The 26,364-nt window shown below is 39.1% G+C and overlaps 1 protein-coding gene across 1 annotated transcript in view; it reads right to left on the bottom strand.

The window, feature by feature from the left end:
- The window catches only part of PHLDB2 (pleckstrin homology like domain family B member 2), a 103,190-nt gene that overhangs the window by 59,100 nt on the left and 17,726 nt on the right, over positions 1–26,364 (bottom strand). The window contains exons 2-4 of the mRNA XM_007947424.2: positions 17,809–18,192; positions 8,064–8,207; positions 5,810–5,947 (exon numbers count right to left, since the gene is read on the bottom strand). Of these exons, the coding sequence (XP_007945615.1) occupies positions 5,810–5,947; positions 8,064–8,207; positions 17,809–18,192 (666 nt within the window). The remainder of the gene's footprint in view (positions 1–5,809; positions 5,948–8,063; positions 8,208–17,808; positions 18,193–26,364) is intronic.

The raw sequence follows: 26,364 nt of genomic DNA, 5'->3' as shown, positions 1-26,364 counted from the left end.
CTTTCTGTGATGTGGCTACTGGTTAAGAACACAGTGGGCAGCTGGCATTTAGCTCAGGACCACATGGGAACAGGTTTGTTAATACTCTTGAGAGTGGTACCCTTAAGGGCAGTGAAAAATCAGCACAAGTAATCATAGCAAAAATGTTCAATAAATATATAATAATGCAATGCAACGCACTGCTGTTGAGTCCAATCCAACTCATAGAGACACCTCCCTGGGTTTCCAAGGCGGTATCACTACAGAGTAGATTGCCCAACCTTCCTTCGAATGAGTGGCTGGTGGGTTTGAACCGCCAGCCTTCTGGTTAGCAGTCAAATGCCTTAGGCACCATACCACCAAAGCTCCTAAATATACATAATTTTATGTTTTGCATATAATTATTTCTACATCTTATAGTTTATATGGCAATATACAATAAAATTAATCATTTATTATGTCCTATACAGGCAGTCTTTGGGTTACAAACATCTGATATACAACCTGGAATTATGAAGCAATCCCTGTAAACCCTATTATATCAAAAATTCAAGGTACATACAATGGTTTGTAATAACAAACAGGCATTGCTTTGCAACATACACCAAAACATTATTATTATTATTATGTTAAGGAGCTCTGGTGCTGCAATGCCTGTGCCCAGAAGGTTTGTGGTTCAAACCCATCAGCTGCTCCATGGAAGGAAGATGGGGCAATCTACTTCCATAAAGATTTACTGCCTTGGAAACCCAAAGAGGGTCGCTATGAGTTGGAATTGATTTGATGGCAGTGGGTTTGGCTTGGTTTATTATTTTGTTAAAGGTGCTTTTAGTGTTTTGGGAAGTGTTTCTTTAATATATTCTATGCATAGAAAGGTACACTATACATTATGTACTAAGACAAATATTTGACTAACTGACATCAGATATGAACCATGCCCAACTGTTTTGATTTATGTACAAATTTGACTTATAGGCAGACTTAGGAACGGAACCATACAGAAACAAAGAGAAAGAAAGAGAGAGTGTGGGGCAACAGTTAAGGTGCTCAGCTGCTAACTGAAGGGTTGGTGGTTTGACATTACCCACAGGTACCTTGGAAGAAAGACCTAGAGATCTACTGAGTAATCCATTAAAAATCATATGGATTACAGTCCTACAATGACACACATAATTCCTGTTTGGAATTAGATCAATGGTAACTATTGTTGTTGTCTTCAGTCGTCAAGCTGATTCCTACTGATGGCAATCCCATATATTACAGAGTAGAACTAATTTACACTAAATACTTAAATAGAATGATGGTACTCAAATCAAGTAAAATATATAATACTGAAGACTGGTCTGGAGAGATGAGGTGTCAATAGTTTCCCACCAAGATTAGAACTCTGAGGTGTTACTGAACTTTTTTCCCTCTGGTTCCAGGCCTTGTTTCCAAAAACCTAAGGCCAGGCTTACAGGATGTACTACTGACATCTGAATCTGAGCTAGCCCAAAGGGATATCTTTTCAGGTTTTGGTTTTCTCATTCCATGGTTTGTATGTGACAACGGCAACAGGTGTATGGAAAAGGAAATGCAATCCAAAAGGGCAGAGGCCACTTCCTCCTTCTGTCTTACGCTCTGGTTTGCCTAGTGGCCTGATTACTGGATACACTGGCATGTACACAGGCAGACTGTCACAGCTGTCTTGAGACTTGGCCACACGTAACTCTTTAGCAGGTGTTTGGCTCAGTGTTTCTGCTGAGGCCCAGCCTGGATGAGCCAGTAGCAGGAGGTCCAAAGGCAATATTCCCAAAGGACATTGGGCAGTGTTCTGGCACTTACTAGGGCTGTATAAATAATGGATAATAGTGTCCTCCTATATTTCACAGGTTAGAAAGGGAGATAAATACCTAATAAGCACCCAAATAAATATAAATTACAAAACTCACCGCGTAAAAGAGAAAAACAGGAGAACATGATGTAAACTGGAAATGTTTGGCAGGGCTTTTCTGAGGATTGACACTAAATAAATCTGGGCCTTAGAAGATAGATCAGACAGCCATGGAATATGCGGAAGAGAATTCCAGGCAGGGAAACCATGTCTATAAAGATATGTGTGGACTGGGGGTGGGGGTGAAACAATAGAAAGCCACTGTGACAGTGGTGTGAAAATGGAGAAAGGTAGGCAGGTAACAGATTATCACAGTAGAAGTTTAGATTTTATTTAAAGTACAGTGGGATACAAATCAGAGAGATGTGATCTAATTTATATTCATATTGTTTTAAAAAACATGACTCTGCTGTGAAGAGAATGGATTAAAATGGAAGTGGAACTTAATGGAGCTAAATAAGGGATTTTGGTGATTTAAGGAGAATGTTGTTAGTGGAAATGCTGAGAGGTGAAGTAATTGAGAAGTATTTTGATAATCAACTGGATATGGGGGTGATGGAGAAAAAAGGGTAAAAATTGACCTCCAGGTTTCTCGTGTGAGAATCTAGATGGACAGAGAGGCAATTCTCCAGATAGGGAACAGTGAAGGGAGAATAGGTTTGGCTGTACAGTGGGAAGAAGAAGGATGAAATCAAGAATTCAGTTATGGGCATGGTCAGTTAGAAATATCTGTAAAGTATATGAGTGGAGATGTCAGGTAAGTCAAGGATATGAGCCAGAAGTTCAGGAAAGTGTTGTGGAATAGAGCCATGCATTTGACAGTCACCAGCGCATGCTAGTTATATGTGTAATGCAGAGCTGCCGAGACACCAGGACACGGAGTTGTTTCAGAGAAGCAGTTTATTAGCACTCCCGGGTGAGGTTCTCGTGCCCTAGCATCAGGGCCAGAGAAGTCGCACCCCCGGGCAAGGGGCATGGATTTTTATAGACACAGAGAGGACCTAATTGGGGACACCAAGGAAATGACAGGGTCCTCTAAGGAAATGGTAGGGTCCAATTAGCTGTTAGCAGGGGTCTGTACTTAATCAGCATAAGGGGGCTTCACAGGAGGAAATTTGTCATTGCATGGGACTTTCCAGCCTGGGCGGGTTCTGTCACTTTGGTTGTCTTATCAGGCTGTCTCATCAGGGCCTGACACCTGGAGGAAGCTGCCAACTGACATATTGGGGCTTGGCTTTGCTTCGGCCTAACAATATGAAGCCTGGGATTTAGAAGAATATGAAGATACAAGAGAAGAGGGCACAGAACAGAGACAAATACAAATGGTTACATAGAGGCTGAGGAACAAGCAAAGGAAACTGAGTTGGGAAACAAGCGAGAAAGTAAGAAAAGAGATGGAACATCAAAAGAAAGTGGTGCACAGAGCCCAAAGGCAGAGTCGGGAGAGTACTAAGGAAGTAAGTCATCCCTATATTGAATGCTGCTTGGGAGCAAGCAAGAAATCACAAGAGGACTGAAAAGGACCCAGTACTTTGGGTAACATGGAGATCCTTAGCAGTCTTAAGAGCAAATTGGATGGAACAGTAGGGCCTAAGCCAACTGAAATGGAAGGAATGGTTAATCAGGATATGAGGAAGAAGAAACACAGTATACTAAAAACACCATTTGCATTGTTTGGCTATCATAAAGAGAAGAGAGGTAAGGAGGCAGCTGGAAAGAAGCTTATTTACTCATTTATTTATTTCTTAACAATAATAGATTATTTTTAATAATGATGTAGGTGTGCCTACAGGAATGGCCTAGTAGAGAGGGTGGAGTTGGGGGTGAGGGATGAAAGGATTGAAGACCTTGAGAAGGTGGGATGGGATGACACCCAGAGCATATCCAAAAATCTCAGACGGGAGCAAAGAACCTTCCCTTGTTGTGAGAAGATATGATGCTTTTTAATTTCTCAGAGAAGTAGATGATAAGGTCGTCTCAGAGCCAGCGGGAGAAGAGTGAGCAGTGGTTTGAGCAGAATGAAGGCATGAGATAACTGTCATACAATAATAGAATAAGCTTATTTGAGAAACACAGTAGCACTGTCAAGCAGGGTTGGGGCTCTATTTGAGTCAAGAATATGTAGTTACACCTTTCAAGCACTAGTCCTGAGTCTACTTCCCTTATTCTCTTATGAAGTCCTTCACCCAAAGTACCTTATGATGACAGACAATAATGCCACTTTCCAAGACCAACTAATCCTCTAACAGCTGTATGAGCTCGTTCTATAATTCAAGCTGCCAGCAGGCCCCTCTCCCATGGATAGTCTCTGTGAAGCCACCCAAACAATAACAGGAAAGAGGAAGACAACCTCCCTGCTTAAGTCTTCCATGTTCTTAGAGTTCCATCTCTCTACTAGGCCTGAAGAATATAACACAACTTTCCCTGTGAAGTAAATTTAGCATTGACTTGCTTCACTATTGTGTAGAATTTGACAGTCAGAAAACTGAATGTATAAGCTAAGCAATATGTGAGCTACACAAACATAAATAACTGCATGGGTAAAGAAAGCAGAAGGACTCACAGGGAACATAATACCTCATTCCTGTGTCCTGCAAGTATTCAGTCTGACATAAATAGTATAATACTAAAAAATACCAAAACAAGACATCTGATGCCACCAACAAAAGTTGCTTTCTGTATTAGTGCACAATCTGTGCAAAGCGTAAGCTGTTAACTGGATCCTCCTATACTAAAGAATTAAAAAGTCAATCCTTTGACTTGGTTTTGAACTTTTAAAGAAAAGTATACCTACCACACAAATGGGTTCTTTACTCTTTTAAGGCTGGAAATAGAGTTCAGCATTCATAAAATTTAATACCCAAAAGCTATACAGTTTAATTTTGACAAGCAGGCAACTGAGAAATCAATGTATAGTTATTACTTTATTTCCATTTCTGAAAACATTATTTTGACTTAATTCTCTGGCACCAAAATCAAATGCCCTAATTTATAGGTCTTGAACAAAAGACCCTAAAAAGGAAGCCACATTCAGCAGAAATTCTTTACAAACAGTGACACTAGAACTTACTTAAGCTGAATTTTTTTTTTCCCCTTTTCTCAGCTTAGTGGAGAACATGGTGAATAGGGAAGACTATGGTAAAGCATGTTTGCTTTTTCTTTCCTAACCAAAATTTATTTATTTATTTTAGGCTCAATTCAGCTAAAACTAATTCCAAATGGGAAAGCAAAGTGATATATAGTATTTACAAGAGGAAAAATAATTAAAATTAATAAACAGATGAAAAACCCAGCTATCACCCTGAACTCTAAGTAATATTCCTGCAAGTAATATTTCATACTGTAAGTATGCAAGTAATATTTCATACTGTCCTTAAAAGGTATCAGCTACCATTCAGGTTGTGGCCCGAAATGCGTAAATAAAGCCTTTTCCAAGGTAAGCGTCAGCTGTGTTTCACAGGCAGTTTGCCCTCGGCAGTGTGTGAAGATTCTCCCAAAATATCAATGCACTTTTCAAAGAGCAGTACACTTGCATTGAAGACAATGACAAGGCAAGACAGATGAGATGAATGGCCCCCATTCACCTTTTTAACAAACAGAAAAATGAATGAGAAATGAGGCAATCATACCTGAATATGCTTAAGCCAACCCTACAGGACACCAGTAATAAAGACAGAAAAGCTAGTGGAAGAAGCAATTCATTTGTTTTGAGTATAATAAGCTGCTGTGAATAACAGCTCACAAATTATGAGTGCTCTGCTCTTTCAGTATCTGCTGCTCAGTACCTCACAGTCGTTCACTCCTAACAGTTTACCTGATCTGGTAACTTTCCTCTAGTGCCACTGTCACCAGGAACATGACATACAAAGCCAAAATCATGGTCATTCTATTCAACATTTAAATTCAATTCAATGGCACCGCCATATAAGAGTTGCATTCAAATGTAAGTTTCTTTACCTTGGTCTTTTCACCAACAATATTTTTCTCTAGTTCTGCTATTTTCTGGTTTAGGTGATCCAAAATCTCCTTCTCCTTCATAAGTTCAGTTGTTTCAGATTTCTGTTCTCCATCCAAAAGCGCACATTCCATATCCAACTAAGAGTGCAAAACAGAGTTTAGAAATATTGTCCTGAGAAATCTGCACCTATCCACTCTAGAGGTGCATCTTTAGCACCTACAAATTTCAAAGAATAATACTACATCAGTCAGCATTTTGGGGCCTACAGAACATCCCAGGAAGTCAGGTGAGACTCAGGACTTCTATATGAAAACTGCAGAGACACAATATAATTGCTAAGAAAGTTATCACTAAATTTTTCTACTATAATCTCTTTTCTAGTTACTTCTCAATGATATTTTGCCCAAACTATCCTGGTTCATATCTTCCTTTGTCTCTAGACCAAGAGAAGTGAATGTTACACACAGCCTAGCATGCAAGGCCTGCATTCCTAGCAATGCTAGCAGGAGGGGCTTCCAAGGTCTGCATGTAAGACAACCAGTGAGGAGTCCCTTACCCCTGCTGGGGCTGTCCACATCATCTGTGATTTGGACATGCAGACTCCTCTTAGGCACAATTATTTGTTTCTCTCACTCCATGGAGGTCATATAAGAATTGACATTGTCTTTCTTCTATTTCAGTTACAAAATGGGTGTCTGTCTCCTTTCTAGTTTGCAAATCCAAAGAAAGTCGAGTCTATATTTGATTCATGTATGAATCACTCCAGAGTGTCAGCACAATGCATGACACATATTAAGCATGCTCAGAAAATGGTTGTTGGATTTGAACTCAATCACCCAAATCCAGGGTCCCACGGCTGACAGAGCTTATAGGGCAAGCCAGAAGTAGATTGCCCAATCTTCCTTTCGAGGAGTTGCTGGTGGGTTTGAATCACCAGCCTTCTGGTTAGCAGTCAAATGCCTAAGCACTATGCCACCAGAGCTCCCAGTTAAATCCAGGTGTACATAAAGTACATTAAAAATGGCTTAACATTCAACTGAACATTTATTTAAAAAGACATAATCCAGTGGAAAAAAAAAAAGGGTAAAAGACATGAAGATATACAAATGGCCAAAAAACACATGAAAAGATGCTCAACATCATTAGTCATCAGAGAAATGCAAATCAAAACCACAATGAGATATCACTTCATGCCTGCTAAGATGGCCATAATGAAAACAAAAATAAAAACAACAGGTGTTAGTGAGGATGTGGAGAAATAGGAACCCTCATCTATTGCTGGTGGGAGTATTAAATGGTACAGCTGCCGTGGAAAACAGTCTGGTGGTTTCTCAAACAGTTAAACATAGAATTACCATATGATCCATAAATTCCACTCCTAGGTATATATACCCACCAGTTACTCCTCAGAAGGAAGACTGGGCAATCTACTTCCGTAGAGATACTGCCTCGGAAACCCAAGGAGGGGTCGCATAGAGTTGGAACTGACTCGATGGCAGTGAGTTTTTTTTTTTTTTTAGGTATATATCCAAAAGAATGGAAGACAGTAACACAAAGAGACATGTGCACACCAGTGTCTACTGTAGCACTATGCACAACAATCAAAAGATGGAAGCTGCTTCAATGTCCATCAATACATGGAGGGACAAAGAAACTGGTACATACATAAAAAGAAATACTACTCAGCCATAGAGAATGAAGTTCTGATTCATACTACAACATGGATGAACCTTGAAAATATCATGCTAAGTGATATAAGTCAGTCACAAGAAGACAAAAATTATATGATTCCACATACATGAAATATCTAGAACAGGCAGATGTATTCAGTCCTAAGAAGGGAGAAAAGGGAACTCACTGCTTAGGAGACACTGAGCTTCTGTAAAGTCTAATGGAAAACGTTGGAAGTGGATAACAACAAAGGTAACATATATGATGAATAAAATTAATGTCACTGAATTGTGTATATGAAGAATGTTGAAATGGCAAATATTTTGTTACATCTTTAGTTACAACAATTAAAAAAATAAATAAAAGGCTTACCATGTCTGTTTCTCCCAATTTCCAAAAAAGAAATTTTAGAAAGGCATCTATACCCTACATATAATAATAACCCATTCAACAAATGTTTGTTCATATTGACAGCTATATATTTCGCCTCCAAGGTCTGTGCCCTCATGAGAGTCAATGTCTTAAAATTAAAGGAAAGAAAGAAAATGGAGAGAGGGTAAAAAGTGAACTTGTGGTTCATACCTCTCTGGAAGATTCATCCATCTGGTCATTTATATCTTTGATTTTTTGTTCAAGTTCCTCAAGGTTGTTCAGAATTACAATCCGAGTCTCTTCCATTGCAGCCAACTCTTGAGTCCTTTGTTCTTCACCTACACTCTCTGGGGTCTGTGATTAATCAACAGAGTAAAGGATTATTCACACTTCCATGGCAATATATCCCAACTTATAAACCAGCCACAGACCTAGTATTTCACAGCCTCCATGACCATCTGGATGCTAAAAGAATTTCTGTGATTATTTAGTTAGGACTCAATGCATTTTCCCTTAGAGACAATGTCACACTCTCATAGTTAGGTTCTTAGGTTAACTCATACAATCAACTTAATTCACATATTGATATTTGTGTTATACAGATGAGAAAGCGCTGGTCCACAGAGACTGAAGTGACTCCTCCGTGGTAGAGAAAGTTGAGCAGTGTAGAACTTAAAACAAGGAAGGGATCTCTTGGGAAGGAGGCTACCTTCATACTGTCTGCCAACTGCAAGTGAACCTCTTTTCAAATTCTCTACAATCTTGAGCTATAGTATTGGGTCCTCCTGCTAAGATTATGTGCAAATGAGCATTCACACTTACTATTTCCTTCTCAGCACAAGGCTGAAGAGCAAGGACACTTTGCACTTGGCCTGCCTCACTGAAATGCTCCACAAAGTTAATAACCAAAAAATTATAGGCCTTGTCACTTTGATGATCCTCAAAATAAATGAAGGACTACATATTTTATATTAAGTTCATTCATATTTCACTTTTTGCTAGTGCACTACTGTCCTTGTCCTGGAAGACCTTGTTCCCATATAATGTTTCAAAAATACTTTATGTTATATAATGTTTAAGACACTCATCGATAGGAAGGTTGGACAGTCTAGTTCTGTAGTGATACCACCTTGGAAACCCAAGGAGGGATTGCTCCGAGTTTGGTCTGACTCGACAGCACATAATAACAACAACAACAAGACAATGTTTATGAAAAAACAAAATATTTTTGCTCATATCCACTGCCAAAATTGGACTGCCTATTGTTTATGAGTCTCTCTGAAACCCCTGTAGGTTTAAGTTAAAATTGACTTGACGACAACTGGTTTCACTGCTTAAGGAGAGAATATAGTGATTTGAAAATAGGATCTTCTTTCAAGAATTTCAGTCTAGGTATCTTAGACATCGTCAGAGGGAGGCCAGTGTTTCAGTCAAGTCAGGTGTTTTAAATTTAAAGAATGCTCATATTGGCACGTTATTTATTTTTTATCTTGTAAAGATGTAATTTTTTTTTGTATTAGCAAGTCAGTACTTATATAATTTCCCAATTGGAAACTGAAAACAGAAGCCCACATAAGTAAATTATTGAGGATGACTCACTAATTACTGAAAGGAACATTCAAATTAAACACAGAAACCATTAAAATTCAAACTCAATGAATCAATTCAATAATCCTCATCATTTTAAGATATGTTACAGCGTGTATTTCATTTTTACCCTACTGTGCTATCCTTAAGGTGTTAAGACAATGGAGAGGTACCTCAGGTTTGTTAGAACAAAGGCATGCAGGTCTCCCAAGCTCTGACATTTAGCTTTTTAATTATCATCTTAAGTACAATATCTTATCGACTAATAACACAACTGCTGACCTTTTCATCACAGACCATGAATCTCATTGTCCTAATACTTAGGTGCCTGTTGTAGGCCATGAGGAATGCCTGTAACAATGAATAGATTCCAAAATTAGTGCTGAGTAATCCTAGCAGGACAGCATCATGAAGGCCAGTATCCTGTTGGGTCAATGATGACACTACATATTAGGTTTCAACTTCCAATATGGCTTAAAAATATATCTCTTTCTCATGGAAGCATAGTATTAAAAAAACAAAAACAACTGGACAATCTGCAAAACTATAAACTTCATAAGTAAGTAGATGATGAAGATAGGTAAGAGTGGGAATTGTAAGTATCCATTTGCAACTCACAGGAACAGATCTATATCCATGGCCATTCCACAAAAGAAAAGGTGACCCAATGGAATGAGAAATTATCAAATATCATTATTAATATCATATGCAAGTAAAACTTTACTGAAGATACAAATAGTTTCAGCAGTATATCACCAGGGAACTACCAAAAATTTAAGCTGGATTCAGAAGAGGACTTGGAACAAGGGATATCATGGCTGATGTCAGATGGATCTTGGCTGAAAGCAAGAAAGCAAGAAAGATGTTTACCTGTGCTTTATTGACTATGCAAAGGCACTTGACTGTGTAGATCATAACACATTATGGATAACATTGAGAAGAACAAGAATCCCAGAACACTTAAGTGTGCTCATGCAGAGCCTTTACCAAGAGACTGAGAGGCAGTTGTTCTAACAGAAGAAGGAGATACTGCATGGTTTGAAAAGGAAAGGTGTGCGTCAGAGTTTTATCCTTTCACCATACTTATTCAAACTGTATGTTGAGCAAATAATCTGTGAAGTTGGACTCTTTGAAGAAAAATGTGGCATCAAGATTGGAGGAAGACTCATTAACAATCTGTGATATACAGGTGACACATTTCACTTGCTGAAAGTGAAGAGGACTTGAAGACTTATTGATGAAGAACAAAGACAACAGCCTTCAGTATAAATTACACCTCAACATAAAGAAAACAAATATCCTCACAACTGGACCAATAAGCAACATCATGATAAACAGAGAAAAGAGTGATGTCCTCAACGATTTCATTTTACTTGGATCCACAGTCAACACCCATGGAAGCAGCAGTCAAGAAATCAAAAGACATATCGCATTGAGCAAATCTGCTACAAAAGACATCTTTAAAATGTTAAAAAGCAAAGATGTCTCTTTGAGGACTAAGGTGCACCTGACCCAAGACATGGTATTTCCAATCATGTCATATGCATGTGAAAGCTGGACAATGAATAAGGAAATATGAAGAAGAATTGATGCCTTTGAATTATGGTGTTGGTGAAGACTATTAAATATACCATGGACTGCCATAAGAATGAACACATCTGTCTTAGAAGAAGTACAGCAGAATGCTCCCTGGAAGTAAGGATGGTGAGACACTGTCTCACATACTTTGGACGTGTTATCAGGAGAGACTTGTCCCTGGAGAAGGACATCTTGCTTGGTAAAGTAGAGGGTCAGTAAAAAAGAGGAAGACCTTAAACAAGATGCATTGACACAGTGGCGGTAACAGTGGGTTCAAACAGCAACAATCATGTGAGGATGGTGTGGGACCGGGCAGTGTTTTATTCTATTGTACACAGGGTAGCTCTGAGTCAGAGCCTACTTGACAGCACCTACCACCACCAACAACATATTTTAATAAAACTGTAGTTATGTGAAGTATCATGCTGGAAAAGGACAGAAAGAGGGTTTACTCCTGAGTGATGAGTTATTAAAGAGAATCTAGAGAAACGATTTAGCCCAGGAAGCCTTGCTAGTATTAGTTACATTGAGGATGTATCATTCATCTCTACTCTGCACAAGTTGCATATAAGAAATCCATTCTCACAATTGGAAAGAACTGGTCTAACATGTCCAGATCCTGGAGAAATGCAGAGTCTGAAACCCAACAACTCAGCCACAGGTACCACCCTGGAGCAAGAACTGAAGAAACAGGTTTCGTTAAACTGTTGAACAAGTCTCCTTCACAAGCAGCTAGTTATTTTATTTACTACATGAGCCTAGGAAAGACCAAAAGAACTAAGTTGGGGGCAAGGGTAAAATATCTAGGGACTTAGAACCATAAATACCACCCCCTCTCTCATCCCAGAAGAGTAGAAAAGGAAGCGATTGCAAGGTTGCAGAAGTAGGGCAGAAGAAGCTGGGGAAGGAGGCACTGTTTGACAGCAACAAATTGGAGAAGTTTCCTCAAGAAAGGTCCCAATGCAAGAGAATTTGGTATCTATTATGCATGAGCTCAACTCCAGGGACTAGTTTTATTCCTCCCAGTGTATAGGTGGGGAAACTAACTCAGGGAGGTTAAGAAACTTTCCCAGAGTCACCCAACAAGTAAATTAGAGGATGGCACAGGACCAGGTAGTGTTTCATTCTGTTGTATGTAGGGTCAATATGAGTCAGTAATGATTTGACATCATCTAAAAACAACAATATAAGTATCTGTATAACCTAATGTCTTCAGAAAATTTATCACAATGGATGTACATATTAATAACAGTCTGAGAGGCTGTTTTTAGCAATAAACACTATATAGGAAACGGCTGTGTTTTTTCTTTGAAGTTCTATAAAATACAAAATCTCTGAGACAGTCTAAATCTTTGGTTTGGAATGGAATGGGGTGAGATATTATAATTTCATATATTAACCAGAGAAAGAAATCCAATAGATAGCCAGGGATATGTTAACCACTGAATAAGCTTTAGTTTTATGGTGACAGAGAAAGTTGAAATTTTAAATATATTCCCTTCATTTTAATTTATCTAAGATTTTCTCACAGTAGGAGAGCCTGGGTGGTGCAAAGCTTAATGCAATCAGTTGCCAACTGAAAGGCTGGAGGTTTGAGTCCATCCAATAGCACCTTGGAAGAAAGGCCTGGTGATCTACTTCTAAAAAATTGTTGTTGTTGTTGTTGTTTGCCGTCGAGTCGGCCCCGACTCATAGCGACCCCTCCTTGGGTTTCCGAGGCAGTATCACTACGGAAGTAGGATTGCCCAACCTTCCTTCCGAGGAGTGGCTGGTGGATTTGAACCGCCAGCCTTCTGGTTAGCAGTCAAGTGCCTTAGCCACTATGCTACCAGAGCTCTCTGAAAACACTATGCAGCACAGTTCTACTCTGACACACATGTACTTATCATGAGTTGGAACAGACTTGAAAGCAACTGTTTCTCACAGGAATGGGTAAGATTCCACTGACATAGTGACATGTTTTAATAAGCCTTTTCCACTTCCACGTGCATCCTCAAATATGCCATCACTGAAGTAACATAATCCACACAGAGAAAGAAGAGAGTGGGTAGGCGTGAGATACTTTCCACCTGTCTATAGTTTTTTGGTAGATCTCCTCTTATAGATCTTGTGCATTCAAAGAAGGTGGGGGTCAGGGACTTCCCAGTCAAGATAGAATAATTACTCAAAAAGGGAAGCATGAAATACTCTTAAAGCCAGCTTTTACTTAAGGTAGTGGTAGGTTCAAACCAAAGCAAATCCACTACCATCAAGTCAATTCCAACTCATACAGACTCTTTAAGAGAGAGTAGAACTGCCTAATAGGGTTTCCAAGGCTGTAAAGCTTTACAGAAGCAGACTGCCTCATCTTTCTCCCATGGAGTAGCTGGTGGTTTTGAACCACTGACCTTTCGGTATGAACCACTGACCTTTCGGTAAGCACCCCAATGCTTTAATCATAGCACCACCAGAGCTCCTAGTAGGTTCAAAAAAAGAGCCAATTAATAAATTTCCAACTTAATTCACTTCTTTTACTGTGATAAAATAACAAGTTCCAGACTCATAAATTCCAGATTTCCTAAGCATCATTATAATCTTTGTTTCATTAAATCAGCCTGGAGTGTTTTCCACATTCCTGTCTTCTCTATTTACCCCTAAGTTCAATAATTATAAACATGGTACTTGGTTAAGCAAATAATTCAGTGCTCAGATTACTCCAAGGGGAAGCACATCCAAAACAAATGGCCAGGCCTTCAGTTACTTATGTATTATAAGAGTTTTAGCTCCTGTCTCGAGGTAGCATATACCTATGTTATGCCTCTGAAAAATTAATAAATAACTCACTCCTTGGAGCCCATTAACTTCTCATGAGCACTCCGTTGAAGCTGATCTGTGGTAACCTCAGGTGCCTTTGATGTTTACCGTCTCCAAAGCATGCAGTCTTACATCTCTTGTGACAATAGCTGCTGCTCTAAACTTCAGAGGCCTCCTAACCCACTGAAGCATATTTGAGCAATTAAAAACATCTGCCAGGATCTGCTGGTTTACACACCAACAGCTTTCCTGTGACAGACAGCCTTCGCCAGAGGAACACTATCTCCCAAAAGACAGTCCTTAGAGAGAGCACACAGCTAACAAAAACCAGCAGATCCCCCTGAAGGAAGAAATGTGACCTTGAGCATTGTGCTCTTTTAAGATCTGTATGGGATGAAATTAGGGGGCAGTAAGTTGATGTTAATGAGGGAGGAACAACTCACAAAAGGAGTGTGAGAATGGCTGCACAACTCAAAGAATGTAATCTATGTCACTAAACATGCAGAAACTGTTGAGTTGGTGTGTATTTTGCTGTGCATATTCTCAACAATAACAGCAAAATGAATAAAACTTAAAGAAAAAAATGTGTAAGCATTTCAGATGAAAAGGAAGGGAAGGAATTCTCAGGAAGCCTTGTGGCTGATGGCAACAGCTCAAATTTTCAAATAAGGGATCATTTACTCTGCCTAAATACCCACAGCTTTTAATATTTTCCCTCCAGATCCCAGTTTCTAACAGCCACAATTTTCTGGCAACAAAGAGAGATGTCCTATTCAGAATTACTCTCCACTGAGAGTAAGGGGTCCCTGGGTGGTACGAATGGCTAAAGTGCTTTGCTGCTAACTAAAAGGTTGGAAGTTTGAGTCTTCCCAGAGGTGCCTCAGAAGAAAGGCCTGGTGAGCTACACCAACAAAATCAGCCATCGAAAACCTATGAGCACAGCACTACTCTGACACATGTGGGGTTGCTACGAGTTGAAATTACCTAGATAGAAACTGTACTTTTTTAAAGGTAAACATGACCATTAGAAGAAGGAAAGGAATGATGCCGAGCATGGATTAGCAGTCAGAGTCTTAATGTATATCTGAGAGAACTCAACAGGTAGAAAAAGACTTCACATTCAATGAAAAAGTCTTCCTGCAGAAAACCAAATAAATACCTAAAAATAAACACAAAATCCCCTGAATAATGCTCCACATGATAATTTACTTTCAGAAGACAGTGAATCTTTCTTGTAAAGAATCAGTATGTGTGTTTTCCTCACAATTAGAAGTTAACTACTATATCTTTGTTGTTGTTCCTTGGCCATAATTGCCAAGAATCATAGAGTTCACCTTAATTGTCAGTTATTTGTGATTATCCCAAAGCTGTCAAGTCCATTCTGACTCATGGTGACCCTATGTGTTACAGAGTAGAACAGCTCCATAGTGTCTTCTTGGCTATATTCTTTACAGAAGCAGGTTGCCTGGCCTTTCTTCCCAGGCACCATAGGTTGAGTTTGAATCACTAACTTTTAAGTTAGTAGTCAAGTGAAAAGAAACCATTTGCACCACCTAGGGATCTATTTTTTCCTTCTATTTATTATTTTTGGTGTTTTACTTTTATTCTAATAAAATATCTATCCTTTATCATAAGCTCTCTCATCTCCTTTTTAGAGATTATTAATATTTTCTTTAATTTGCATAGAAGAACATTTTAACCTGTGTCAGAAAAAATAACACGAAATGATTTTCTTTGAATTCCAGTTAAGAAATCTTCAAGTTTAGATCATAACACAATTTAGAGGACCAAGTATAATTATGACTCCACGTAAATATTAAGGAGTCCCTGGGTGGTGTAAACAGTTAACCTGCTCAGCTAACTAAAGGTTGAAGTCTCGAGTCTGTCTAGAGGTGACTCAGAAGAAGAACCTGGCAATGTACTTTAGAAAAATCAGCCACTGAAAAACTAACGTAGCATAGTTCTACTCTAACATATGGGGTCACCAGCATTTGGGGTAAACTCAACATAAATAAATAATAAACTTCTGTAAGTCCACAAAATACAAGTTTAAGGGGAGACCACTTGTGATAAAAGATGTATATAGCTCTTCCCAGTCCATCATCACTGAGTGAATTCCTACTTATACTGACCCTGTAGGATAGAGCAGAACTGCCCTGACAGGGTTTCCAAGGCTGCAATACTTTAGAAGCAAATTGTCACATCTTTCTTCCATGGAGAGGCTAGTGGGTTCCAACCACTGACCTTATAGTTAGCAGCCAAAGGGCTTAACCACTGTGCCACCAGGGCTCCTCAAGCAGGTCTTACTATTCAGCAAAAACAACACAAATAGAACAATAAAAAATGAGTAAAGAACATGAATAAGTAGTCAAAAAATACTAATAAAATATTTATAAATGCTTTATACACAATTAGAGAAAAGTAAATTTAAAAAGCTATCAGTTTGGCAAATTGACAAAATATGATGATATTCAGTGCTGGCAAGGGTAGGGAGAACAATGTATGCTCATAAACCTTGATTGTCACCTGATAGTATATAATCTTTTGAGTGGTGTGATTTGGAAATATTGCTTTTAAAATTAAAAATATGCAAACCCTTTGACCTAGCAATTCCACTTTTAATAATTCACCCTACAGATATATTTGCACAAATTCCCAAGCAACAAAACACTAGTCAGCCATTAAAAAGAATGAGGTAGAGCTGTGTATATTAATATGCAAAGATGCCTAAGACATTTAGTAACATTAAAAAAAAAAAAAAAAAAAGATCAGAACACTGTGTGTGTTTTACATGTGTCCATCTCTGGGTGATGCAAATGGTTAATGTGCTCAGTTAGTAACCAAAAGACTAGAGGCTTGAGTCCATGCAGAGGTGCCTCAAAAGAAAGAGCTGGAATTCTATTTCCAAAAAGTCATCTATTGGAATCCCTATGGAGAACAGTTGTACTCTGACACATATGGGGTTGTTAAGAGTCAGAACTGAGGTGTGCCAATATTTTTTTACCCTCCTGTTACAGACTGAAGGAGCTCTGGTGGCATAGTGGGTAAGACATTTAGCTGTTAACCAGAAGGTCAGCAGTTCAACCCTACCAGCTGCTCCATGGAAGGAATATGGGGCAATCTACTTTCATAAAGATTTATAGCCTTGGAAACCCAATAAGGATTGCTATGAGTCAGAACTGATTCAATGGCATGAGTTTGGTTTTTTGGTTATAGACTAAATCATCCTCCAAAAATATGTATCAACTTGACTAGACTATGATTCTTCAGTATGTAATTATTCTCCATTTTGTGATCTAATTATCCCATGGATTGTAAATCTTAACCTCTACGATGTTAATGAGGCAGGATTAGAGGCAGTTATTAATGTAACTGCTAAAACATAACTGTAAATGGCAGATATAATTCATAGGATTAAGTTGTACCTTGATTCACTCTCTTCTGAGACATAAAAGAGATTATACAAGTGAGAAGAGAGATCAGAGGGACCTGAATACCATCAAGAAAGAAGAGTTAGAAGTGCAGGCCATTCTTTGGATTCAGAGTCCCTATGCTGAGAAGCTTCTAGACCCAGGGTAAGATTGATGCCAAGATACTTGTACATTTCAAGGGATGTCAAGCACAAAGATGTTGACAGGAAGACAAGGATCTTCCCCCAAAGCTGACAGAAAAAGAAAGCCTTCCTCTAGAGCTGAACCCTTGAATTTGGACTTCTATCTTCTTAATTTGTGAGAGAATAACTTTGTTCCTTAAAGTCATCCCCTTGCGGTATTTGTTCTAGCAGTATTAGATAACTAAGATGTCTTCTGTCCTGCTACATTTTTTAGAGTGCAATTTTGTTCCTTAAGGTAAACACACAAATTTGCTGACCTTGCTCAGCTAAGTTTCACTGAAAACATTTTAGAAGACTAACATGATAAAATCTGTAATTCCTAAGCCAATGTATATGCATAGCTCTAGGTTCTAAATCCTAAAATTTTTGCTCTGCCAGTATTACCTTTGGTACAATACTCAGATAAGTAGATTCACTGGAAGCCTTCAGAAAGGCAGAAGAAGGCAGTGGGGGTGTCTTTGTGAGGTCAGTGAATAGTTCATCGTTTCTGATGCTTCTTGGGGAGAGGAAGCTGGCACTGCTCTGGCTGAAGCTCCCAAAGCCAGCCAAGTCTGCATCATGGAGAGACCCTTTCTGGGGACACCTGTATCTCATGTCAGAGGTCACCAGGGTGTCTTCAAACACAGATTCTTCATCAGAGAGCTGTAGCTTCTCAAGCTCCTTATTGATTTTCTGCACATCTGCCACAGTGGTGCCAGTGCACAAGCAGCTGTCAGGCTTGGTGTATTCAGCACAGAGACTGAGGATCGTCTCCAGACGCTGTCGCTCCTAGAACACAGAGAGCACAGAGAGGGCAGTGGGCTTGTGAGAATGCAGACAGCTCCATATAAAAAACCCAAGCAGCCAGGGCCATTGGCAACTTCATTCTCCATATAAACCATGAACACTCAGCTGTTGATGACTTTTCATCATCTTTTCTGGATGCATGTAAGGATCCAGAGAAACTCAAGTTGTCAATGCCTAATTTTGCTTCACAACTCAATTAAGGCTGACTGTTAACTTGCATATCCCAGTCTGACCTTAGCATGCCTCAGCATTCAAAAAGCCTTTTCTTGACTTATCAATTCTCTAGACACTTCTACATTCATTTTGAATTTTCTTATCTCCATTTCCTATCCATTCACCTTCCCACACTTTATTTTCAACAGTCTATAGCTCTTTAATCACTGCAGACATAACATTTGTGGTTTAAATTCTTTTCCCATAGTTTTATTATTCTATTATTGGAAACACAAAAAGCAAAAGGCTATGCAGAGTCTTTTTATTTAAAAATCTTATCTATGTCTTTGACTTTTTTTCCTGAAAAGCTTCAATATTTTCAAAGCTATTTATGCCCGCTGAACATATGAAGGGCTTTTCCACTAACTTCTCCCCCCATGAATGAATAAAATTAGAACAAGGTAGGCATCTTACTCTAAAATGAAGAACATTTTATATCATGTCCAGATAGAAAGTCACCAGTATATTTGAATTCTGAGATCACTAAAACTTTTATTTCTTTAGCTGAAAGATGCAATGATAGTTTTTTTTTTTTTTTTTTTTTTAAATCAGTGTGTAGTCATCACTGATGTCTATACTGGCCCCACTGATCATTTTTCACCAGACTCCCCATTTAAAACATGAAGAGATTTATGGTTTTTAACTTTAAGTAAATACGTATTTGTCAACAGCATAAGCCTAGACAGTATTTTTTGTGGACGGGAAACCTCAGCATCTTCACCCTTCACATTAATTCCAACATGAAAATACCTGTTGTGATTACATCTACCACATGAAAACAGAATGAAAAAGCCCTCTGTAGAAAAACACTTTCCAAACTGCTTATCAGTTACAAAACAGATAGAAAAAAATTAAGCAACACTGGGCTACTCTTTTCAATTCCTCATTGCAGCTAATCTGTAAAGACAAAATTCATTAATTGAATTAGTATCAAATAGAAAAGTGAAATAGAACAGATCAACATAGTTCTCTGATCCCAGCCCTAAGATGAATGCTATTTCAGACAGTGATATTTAAATATGTTAATTAAATGAAAAGACAGAAGTTATTCAAAGTGTATCTGACTTATCTCTACCCTCTAAAATAACCCCCCAACCCCAGAATGCAAAAGTACTATGAAATTGGTTCCACCTCCAATTCACTGCCTGAATGTCTTCTGGACTCCAGGTGCAGCTCTGTCCTCATGGCCTCTTCCCACAGCTGGCACTCGTACCTGCACACCCTCATCCCGGGCCCCTCTGCATCTTGTCCATCCAGGAGGCCCAGGGTGTATTTATCTCTGCAGTTGCCACTAGCTGCCAAGCCCTACCCACCTCAGCTTTATGAGGAGGGTGGAAGTCACAGCATTCATTGCTTTATTTTAAGCTTTTTGCAGCAATCTAGAAAAGCTTCCATGAGAATATGCAATAGATAACCTTAAGGGCATATATAAGGAGGGGATAGGAGTAAGATATAATAGCATCTGTATTATAGGTTAGTCTATAAAGACAAGTTCCCTTTCTGCAATTTAAGTTAATTTATTTGAAGCATATAAACACAATCTTTACTGATATTAATAATTGCATAGTACATATATGCTGTAGCCTTGGCAATGATTACATCTAAGATTATCTAAAGTTGTTGGTTACCACTTACAAGGATTATACTGAACAGTGTAGTCACCAAAAGCATGAAAGGTACTTCTGTGGAGCCCTGAACACATAGCAAAATTCCTCCCACATCTCTTTCCCAAAATAGTTTCTGTGGCTGCCAGTGCTGTTGCTTAATTCCAGAGGGAATAAATGATCCCAGCACTAAGATGAATGCTATTTCAAACAGTGAAATGCAGTATTCAAAGGCTTGTGCACAGGAAGTTTGGTCTGCTGATATGTGTTTCTCCCTATTCTTGTCACTCCATTCACAGCCAATCTGTCCAGGCTTGAATCACACACGCATGCAACACTACTGCCCACGAGTCTAAATGAAATTCAGGCGCCTCAAGACACACTGGCCCCATAAAAGCTGCATCAAAGAAAAATAAACTGATGACGAGAAGTGCGTCAGAAGAAAGTCTGCAAAGCATTTCAGAAAGCACTCACAGAAAAGCCTTTTAAGGAAAACCCTGAAAAGAAATTACCGTCATAAGATAATTTTCCCATTAACGCTCTTCATTCTCCATTCAATGACAGTGTCCTCCACCCTCCATGACCTCTAACATAGGTGACTGTTCAGGTCAGGATTCTTTAGAGTCCAAACAAGAAATCAGTTGTTGAATCGATTCTGATCCATGGTGACGTGACCTCTTGTGCATCAGAGTCTACGATGCTTGATTTTTCAGAAGCAGATCACCAGCCCTTTCTTCCAAAGTGCCTCTAGCTGGATTTGAACCGCCAGCTCTTCAGTTAGCAGTCAATCACTTAAATGAAAACCCAAGGACTCTCTGAGAGTTGAAGAGGGCTCTATTAATAATTATCCTGGAACATCAAGCACAAACTGGAATTGGTCATGACAAACTGAAGCGTAAAGCTCTCTACCTAAAATTCAATTTTCTTTCAGTTCTTTGAGGCTTCCCCTGGCAACAGGCTGACTCAAGCGGCTGCCCTCTTTGAAAGTTTTCTTCAAAATCTCCAAATCTTACCCACCTCTTCAAACCAGCACTCTACTGTTCATTCTGTTAAAAGGTGATGATTATAGAACCTAAATATTAATGAACCAAAAACACTGGTGTTGAATGTCTAGAAAGTAGGTCACTTTTAATCAAATTACATTAAATACATTTTTATCATTTATACTCTCTCCATTTTTCTTTTCCTCTATCTCCACACCGCACATATAGCAAAGGCAACTTTGAAGGGAATGTTGTTAGATGCTGTCCAGTTGCTTTTCAATTCATTGTGACCCCATGTGACAGAGAAGAACTGCCCCAGGGAACTCTGGTGACGTAGTGCCTAAGGCACTTGACTGCTAACCAGAAGGCTGGCAGTTCAAACCCACCAGCCACTCCCCGGAAGGAAGGTTGGGCAATCTACTTCTGTAGTGATATCGCCTCGGAAACCCAAGGAGGGGTCGTTATGAGTCAGACCTGACTCCATGGCAGTGGTTTTTGGTATAGAGTCTTTTAGGCTGTAATCTTTATGGAAGCTGATTGCCAGATCTTTTTTCCCCACAGAGCTGCTAGAGGGGTTTCAGTTAGCAGCCAAGTGCTTAACTACTATGCCACCAGGGCTCCTTTTAAAGGGGTTACAAGATCTTAAAACATACCTGAAGAGAAGGCTGTGTGCAATTCTTTTCCCACTCGACAGCACATAACAACAATAACAACAGTGGTTAAAAATAACAATAATAAATTATATATATATATGGTGTAGTGTTGTGGGCTGGATGTATGTTTTTTTGATCTTACAGTTTGCTTTGTTTTTCAGAGAAATGTATCTGGCAGTACACACTGTAACCACCCAGTGTCAGTCATGGACACCATTCATCTCCTGAACACACATGGTCCCCTTGTAACTAATGCCAGCCAACCTAGGCCACAGAACTGTAAACATAATTGCATGAGTAAATAAATTATATGGAAGGTCAATTCTGATACTTAAGTATGAGTGAAATCTGTGTTAAAATCCTTTTGTTATAATTAAATACGTTTGGTCATTTATTACATAAAACAAAAGGGTCAACCTTTAATGGTTAGAAATTATTTACTTAAAAAAGGTGTTTTTTTGTTTGTTTGTTTGTTTTTTTTTAAGAGAGCCTTTTTAAGAAGACTGGTAAGTATTGCTCTTATTCTCGTCTATTCACCCTAGGGATTCAGAGTCTCCATAATCTTCAGTTTGACAAAGATGTGTTGAGTTACCATATGTCATTCAGTGGTAGAATTCCCACCTTCCTTGTGGGAGAGCTGGATTTTATTCTGGCCAATGAACCTCATGAGAAATCACTAAGTATCTGTCAGTGGAGGCTTGCATACTGCTGTGATGCTGAAAAGGGTTCAGTGGAGCCTGCAGATTAAGACAGACTAGAAGGAAAGGCTTCGCAATTCACTTCAAAAAAATCAAGTAATGAAAACCCTATGGATTGCAAGAGTTTGAGCTCACTGTTGTGTGAGTTAGCCATAAGTGATGGGCAGCAACTAACAACAAAGACAATACACCAAGTACTGTGCTGGAAATACAAGGATGAGAAAGAGAGATCATTTCTACCCTCAAATCCTTAACAGGAGGCACACATACATAATCAATTACAGAAAAAGTGGTACTAGAAGTTTGTAGAAAACCTATAGATTCACATATGCAGAAGTAATACCTAAAATTTATAGAAAAGCAAAATTTGAGTTGAGTCCTCAAGGATGAGTTTTTCTGTTGGACAGTGAGGTGGGAAGGGCCCTTCTGTAAAGAAACCACATAAGACAAGGCATAGAGTCATGGAGGAGCATGATACGCTCACAGATCAGCAACTGTGTGGCCAGAAGAATGGGGTCCTTTGGGAGAAAAGAGATGAGGTACACACAAAGAAATGGACCAGCTTTACTCCTCTTCACATGAGGACTAACAGGATTCCCACAGCCTCAAATAAACTTTTGGAATAAATTCAAAAGGTGCATTAGTGAGAGTCAGGGATCCTGGTATAAGTGGCAGATTGAGACGGGTTGGAGCTGATCACAAGTAAGCAGAATTTCCAGGACTGTATAAATAAATTATGATGTCTCAATTAGGCAGAATAGGAGTAAAAATAGAAGAAATGGTGAAAAGTCTTTTATGTAGCAGTGCAATTGTTAAGCACTCAGCTGCTAACCAAAAGGTGAGTTGTTCAAACCTAAAAACAGCTCCATGGGAGAAAAGACCTGGCGATCTTCCCCTCAAAAGATAACAGCTTTCGGCAACTCTACGGGGCAGTTCTACTGTGCCATACAGGGTTGCTGTGAAATCAGAATCAAACCCACAGCACACAACATTTGCTTTGAGAGGTAAATCCCTTGGGGTAGTAATTGGGACTACTATGATTAGTTTTCCTTTTTGTGGGTACAGGATAAGACTGCACTTCTCTGTCCCACCTCCAAGTTAGATATGGTCGTCAGGTTTGCATTGGCCATTGGAAGGGGAGAAGCAATATGTCACAAGTACATGAACTGCCAGTGCATGATTCATCACATGCCTTCTTTGCCATGGCAGAGTGACACTCCAGATAGTGTTGGCTCCATCAGCTTGGGCCCCAAGTGAGGAAATGTGAAGCAGAGGTCTCATTCAATGCACAGTGGCCATGCAGTGTGAGGGAGAATAGACCTACCTTGTGTAAGCCTCTGGGATAATATTTTTTCTTTTTTTTCCACAGAAGCACATTATGATTGATAAAAGCAAAATCAAAAAAAGCAGTTGCTGTCTAGTTGCTTCTGACTCATGGCAATCCCACGCAAGTCTGAGTAGAATTGCTCAACAGTGTTTTCATGGCTTGTAACCTTTCAGAAGCACATTGCCAGGCCTTATCTTCCAAGACACCTGTGAGTGAGTTTGAACTGCCAACCTTTTAGTTAGTAGCTAAGCACTTAATTATTTGCACCACCCAGAGAGTCCTTTATGACTAAGAAACCTTGTTCAATTTCAGGCACGTCACTGGCTCAAAAGTTGGAGATGAGGGCACGGAGGTATATTATTAAATAAAGCTCAGTTATTTACTCAGTATTGTCATAGTATTGTTTTTATCAGGTTAGGCCAAACGACCTGATTAAAAATTCATATATGTAAACAAGGAGTTTTTATTGTTGTTTGGTGTAACAAATTTTCTTCGTAGAAGTCAGTTTAATTTCTGGCTAAGAACATTTTATTTTACTGACTGGCTGGGAAGTCTGCCTTTAAGGCTATGGTCTAATAAAGCACTAAGTGCTTTATTCTGCAGCCCTTAGTTTAAACAGCAAGTGCACCTGCACCCCCATCAATAAGGTTGAGCTGGAAAAAAAGCAGGACTGAGAGAAGAAAGTGGAATGGCTTTGTGTGCTATCTGTGCTGGAGGCAAATTAAGTTATTTGGAGAGTTATTAATGATGTGACAGCCACTAACTGACCAACAAACATGTGTTCTATACACATTACCATCAGGATATTTTATTATGTACACCTACTCATCCTCCATAGGAATGGATAATTATGGACTGAGGGAAAGAGAGACATATACAATCAACTAGAACAACAGCTAATACTCAGTGAGTTTCAGTACCGATTTTCAAATACACTCTCTAAACTTTCTTCCTCTATCTTTACCGATCTGGTCCTTCTTTTTTCAAGGTACCATAATGGCTAAGAGCATGAACCAGAGACAGAAAGCCTGGGTTTGAATCCTGAATCTGTTGCTACTTTTCTGGTTTGGGGAAAGTTCTTTAGCTTCTCTATGTCTCAGTTTCTTCATCTTTAAAGTGGAGGATTATTACAGCCTCTAGCTTATAGGGTTGTTGTGAGGTTATTATAGACAGAGAACATTTAGACAGTGCTTGGGGCTGGATTGAATAGTATATTGGACCAAAGAGTGTTCCATCAAAACTCAGGTTTACCAGAACATGACCTTATTTGGAAATAGGGTCTTTGTAGATATATCAGTTCCAATCAGGCCATCCTGGATTTGGATGGACCCTAATCCAGTAACTGATGTCCTTATGAGAAGACAAAACTGAGACAGACAGAGGCACACAGGGAGAGAGCGCCATATGATGATGGAGACAGAGTGGAGTGATGCATCTATAAGCCAAGGAACCGCTGGGTTGCAAGCAACCACCAGAAGCTGCAAAAGGCAAGGAAGCAGCCTCCTCCTCTAGAAACTTCAGAGAGCTCACAGCCCTGCTGACACTTTGATTTCAGATTTCTAGTGTCCAGAACTGAGAGAATAAACTTCTTTTGTTTCAAGGCACCCATTTTGTGGTATTTTGTTACAGCAGTCCTAAGAAACTCACAAATGCAGCATACACAATCTGAGCATTAGTTCAATGATTTAAAGAGAGTCCATTAGTTTTTCATAGAGAAGCCCTCTGTAGTTACCCCTTCATCTCCATAGTCCCTTTGCACTGTCTTTGCGGCTTGTTTCTTTCAATATCCCTTTTCCTATACCCTTAGTTTTTCTCTAATGACTCTTTCCCTTCTATCTGAAAATGTACTCAAATCTCTTCTCCACCTCCAAAAATAAATTATAAATTATCTTTATAAATTACAAATTAGCTCTATATTCTTCTACTTCCCTGCTTTCCTTCACACTCCCAACCTCAAAGAAGTTGTAACATTTGATGCTTTACTTTCCACTCATTTCTGGCTCTAGTAACCTGGGCAGCATACTTCTGCCTTTATGCAGATTGGATACCATGTAAGAGAAGGTAAGTGGAGAATCTCCCACTTCTGCAGAAAAATGAGGACTGAAAGAACCTGAAAAAAGGAGTAGAGCTTTCAAATAATGATATTTTAGTTGAAATAAAAGATCTTGATAACATTAGGACTCTTGATTAAGGAAGCTCAGTGCCTCTTGTAATTTTACAGTTTAACATTTTGTGAGATAAAGTGGCTTCTTTCTCATACAGACCTCTTGATCTTTTAAGACCAGAATCAATGTCTCAATTTGATTAAGTGGAGAGAACACAGATGTAGATTTGGAGTTTTGGTACTTACTAGATCTAGAACACAATAGCTGCTCATCAAGTTAAACCTTTCCAGCCTCTACTACCTGGGTCTGTAAGATAGGAATAAGATTTGTATCTACCTTAGGATTCTTGGGCAAATTAAATGAGAACATTTTATATACTATACAATGTATATAAGAAGTCCTGGTGGAGCAAGTGTTAAGCACTTGTCTGCTAACTCAAAGGTTGGCAGTTTGAACCCACCCAGCAGCTCCATGGGAGAAAGACCTAGCAATGTGTTCTCATAAACATTATGGCTTAGGAAACCCATGGGCAATTCTATTCAATCCTATGGGTTCCTATGCAGCAGAATTG

This window comes from Orycteropus afer, unplaced genomic scaffold, assembly GCF_000298275.1.
Source record: "Orycteropus afer afer isolate SDZICR_OR568_19922 unplaced genomic scaffold, OryAfe1.0 scaffold00184, whole genome shotgun sequence".
Taxonomy (NCBI): Eukaryota; Metazoa; Chordata; class Mammalia; order Tubulidentata; family Orycteropodidae; genus Orycteropus; species Orycteropus afer.
The sequence above is the reverse complement of the archived record's forward strand: the minus strand, read 5'-3'. Positions and strand labels throughout refer to the sequence as shown.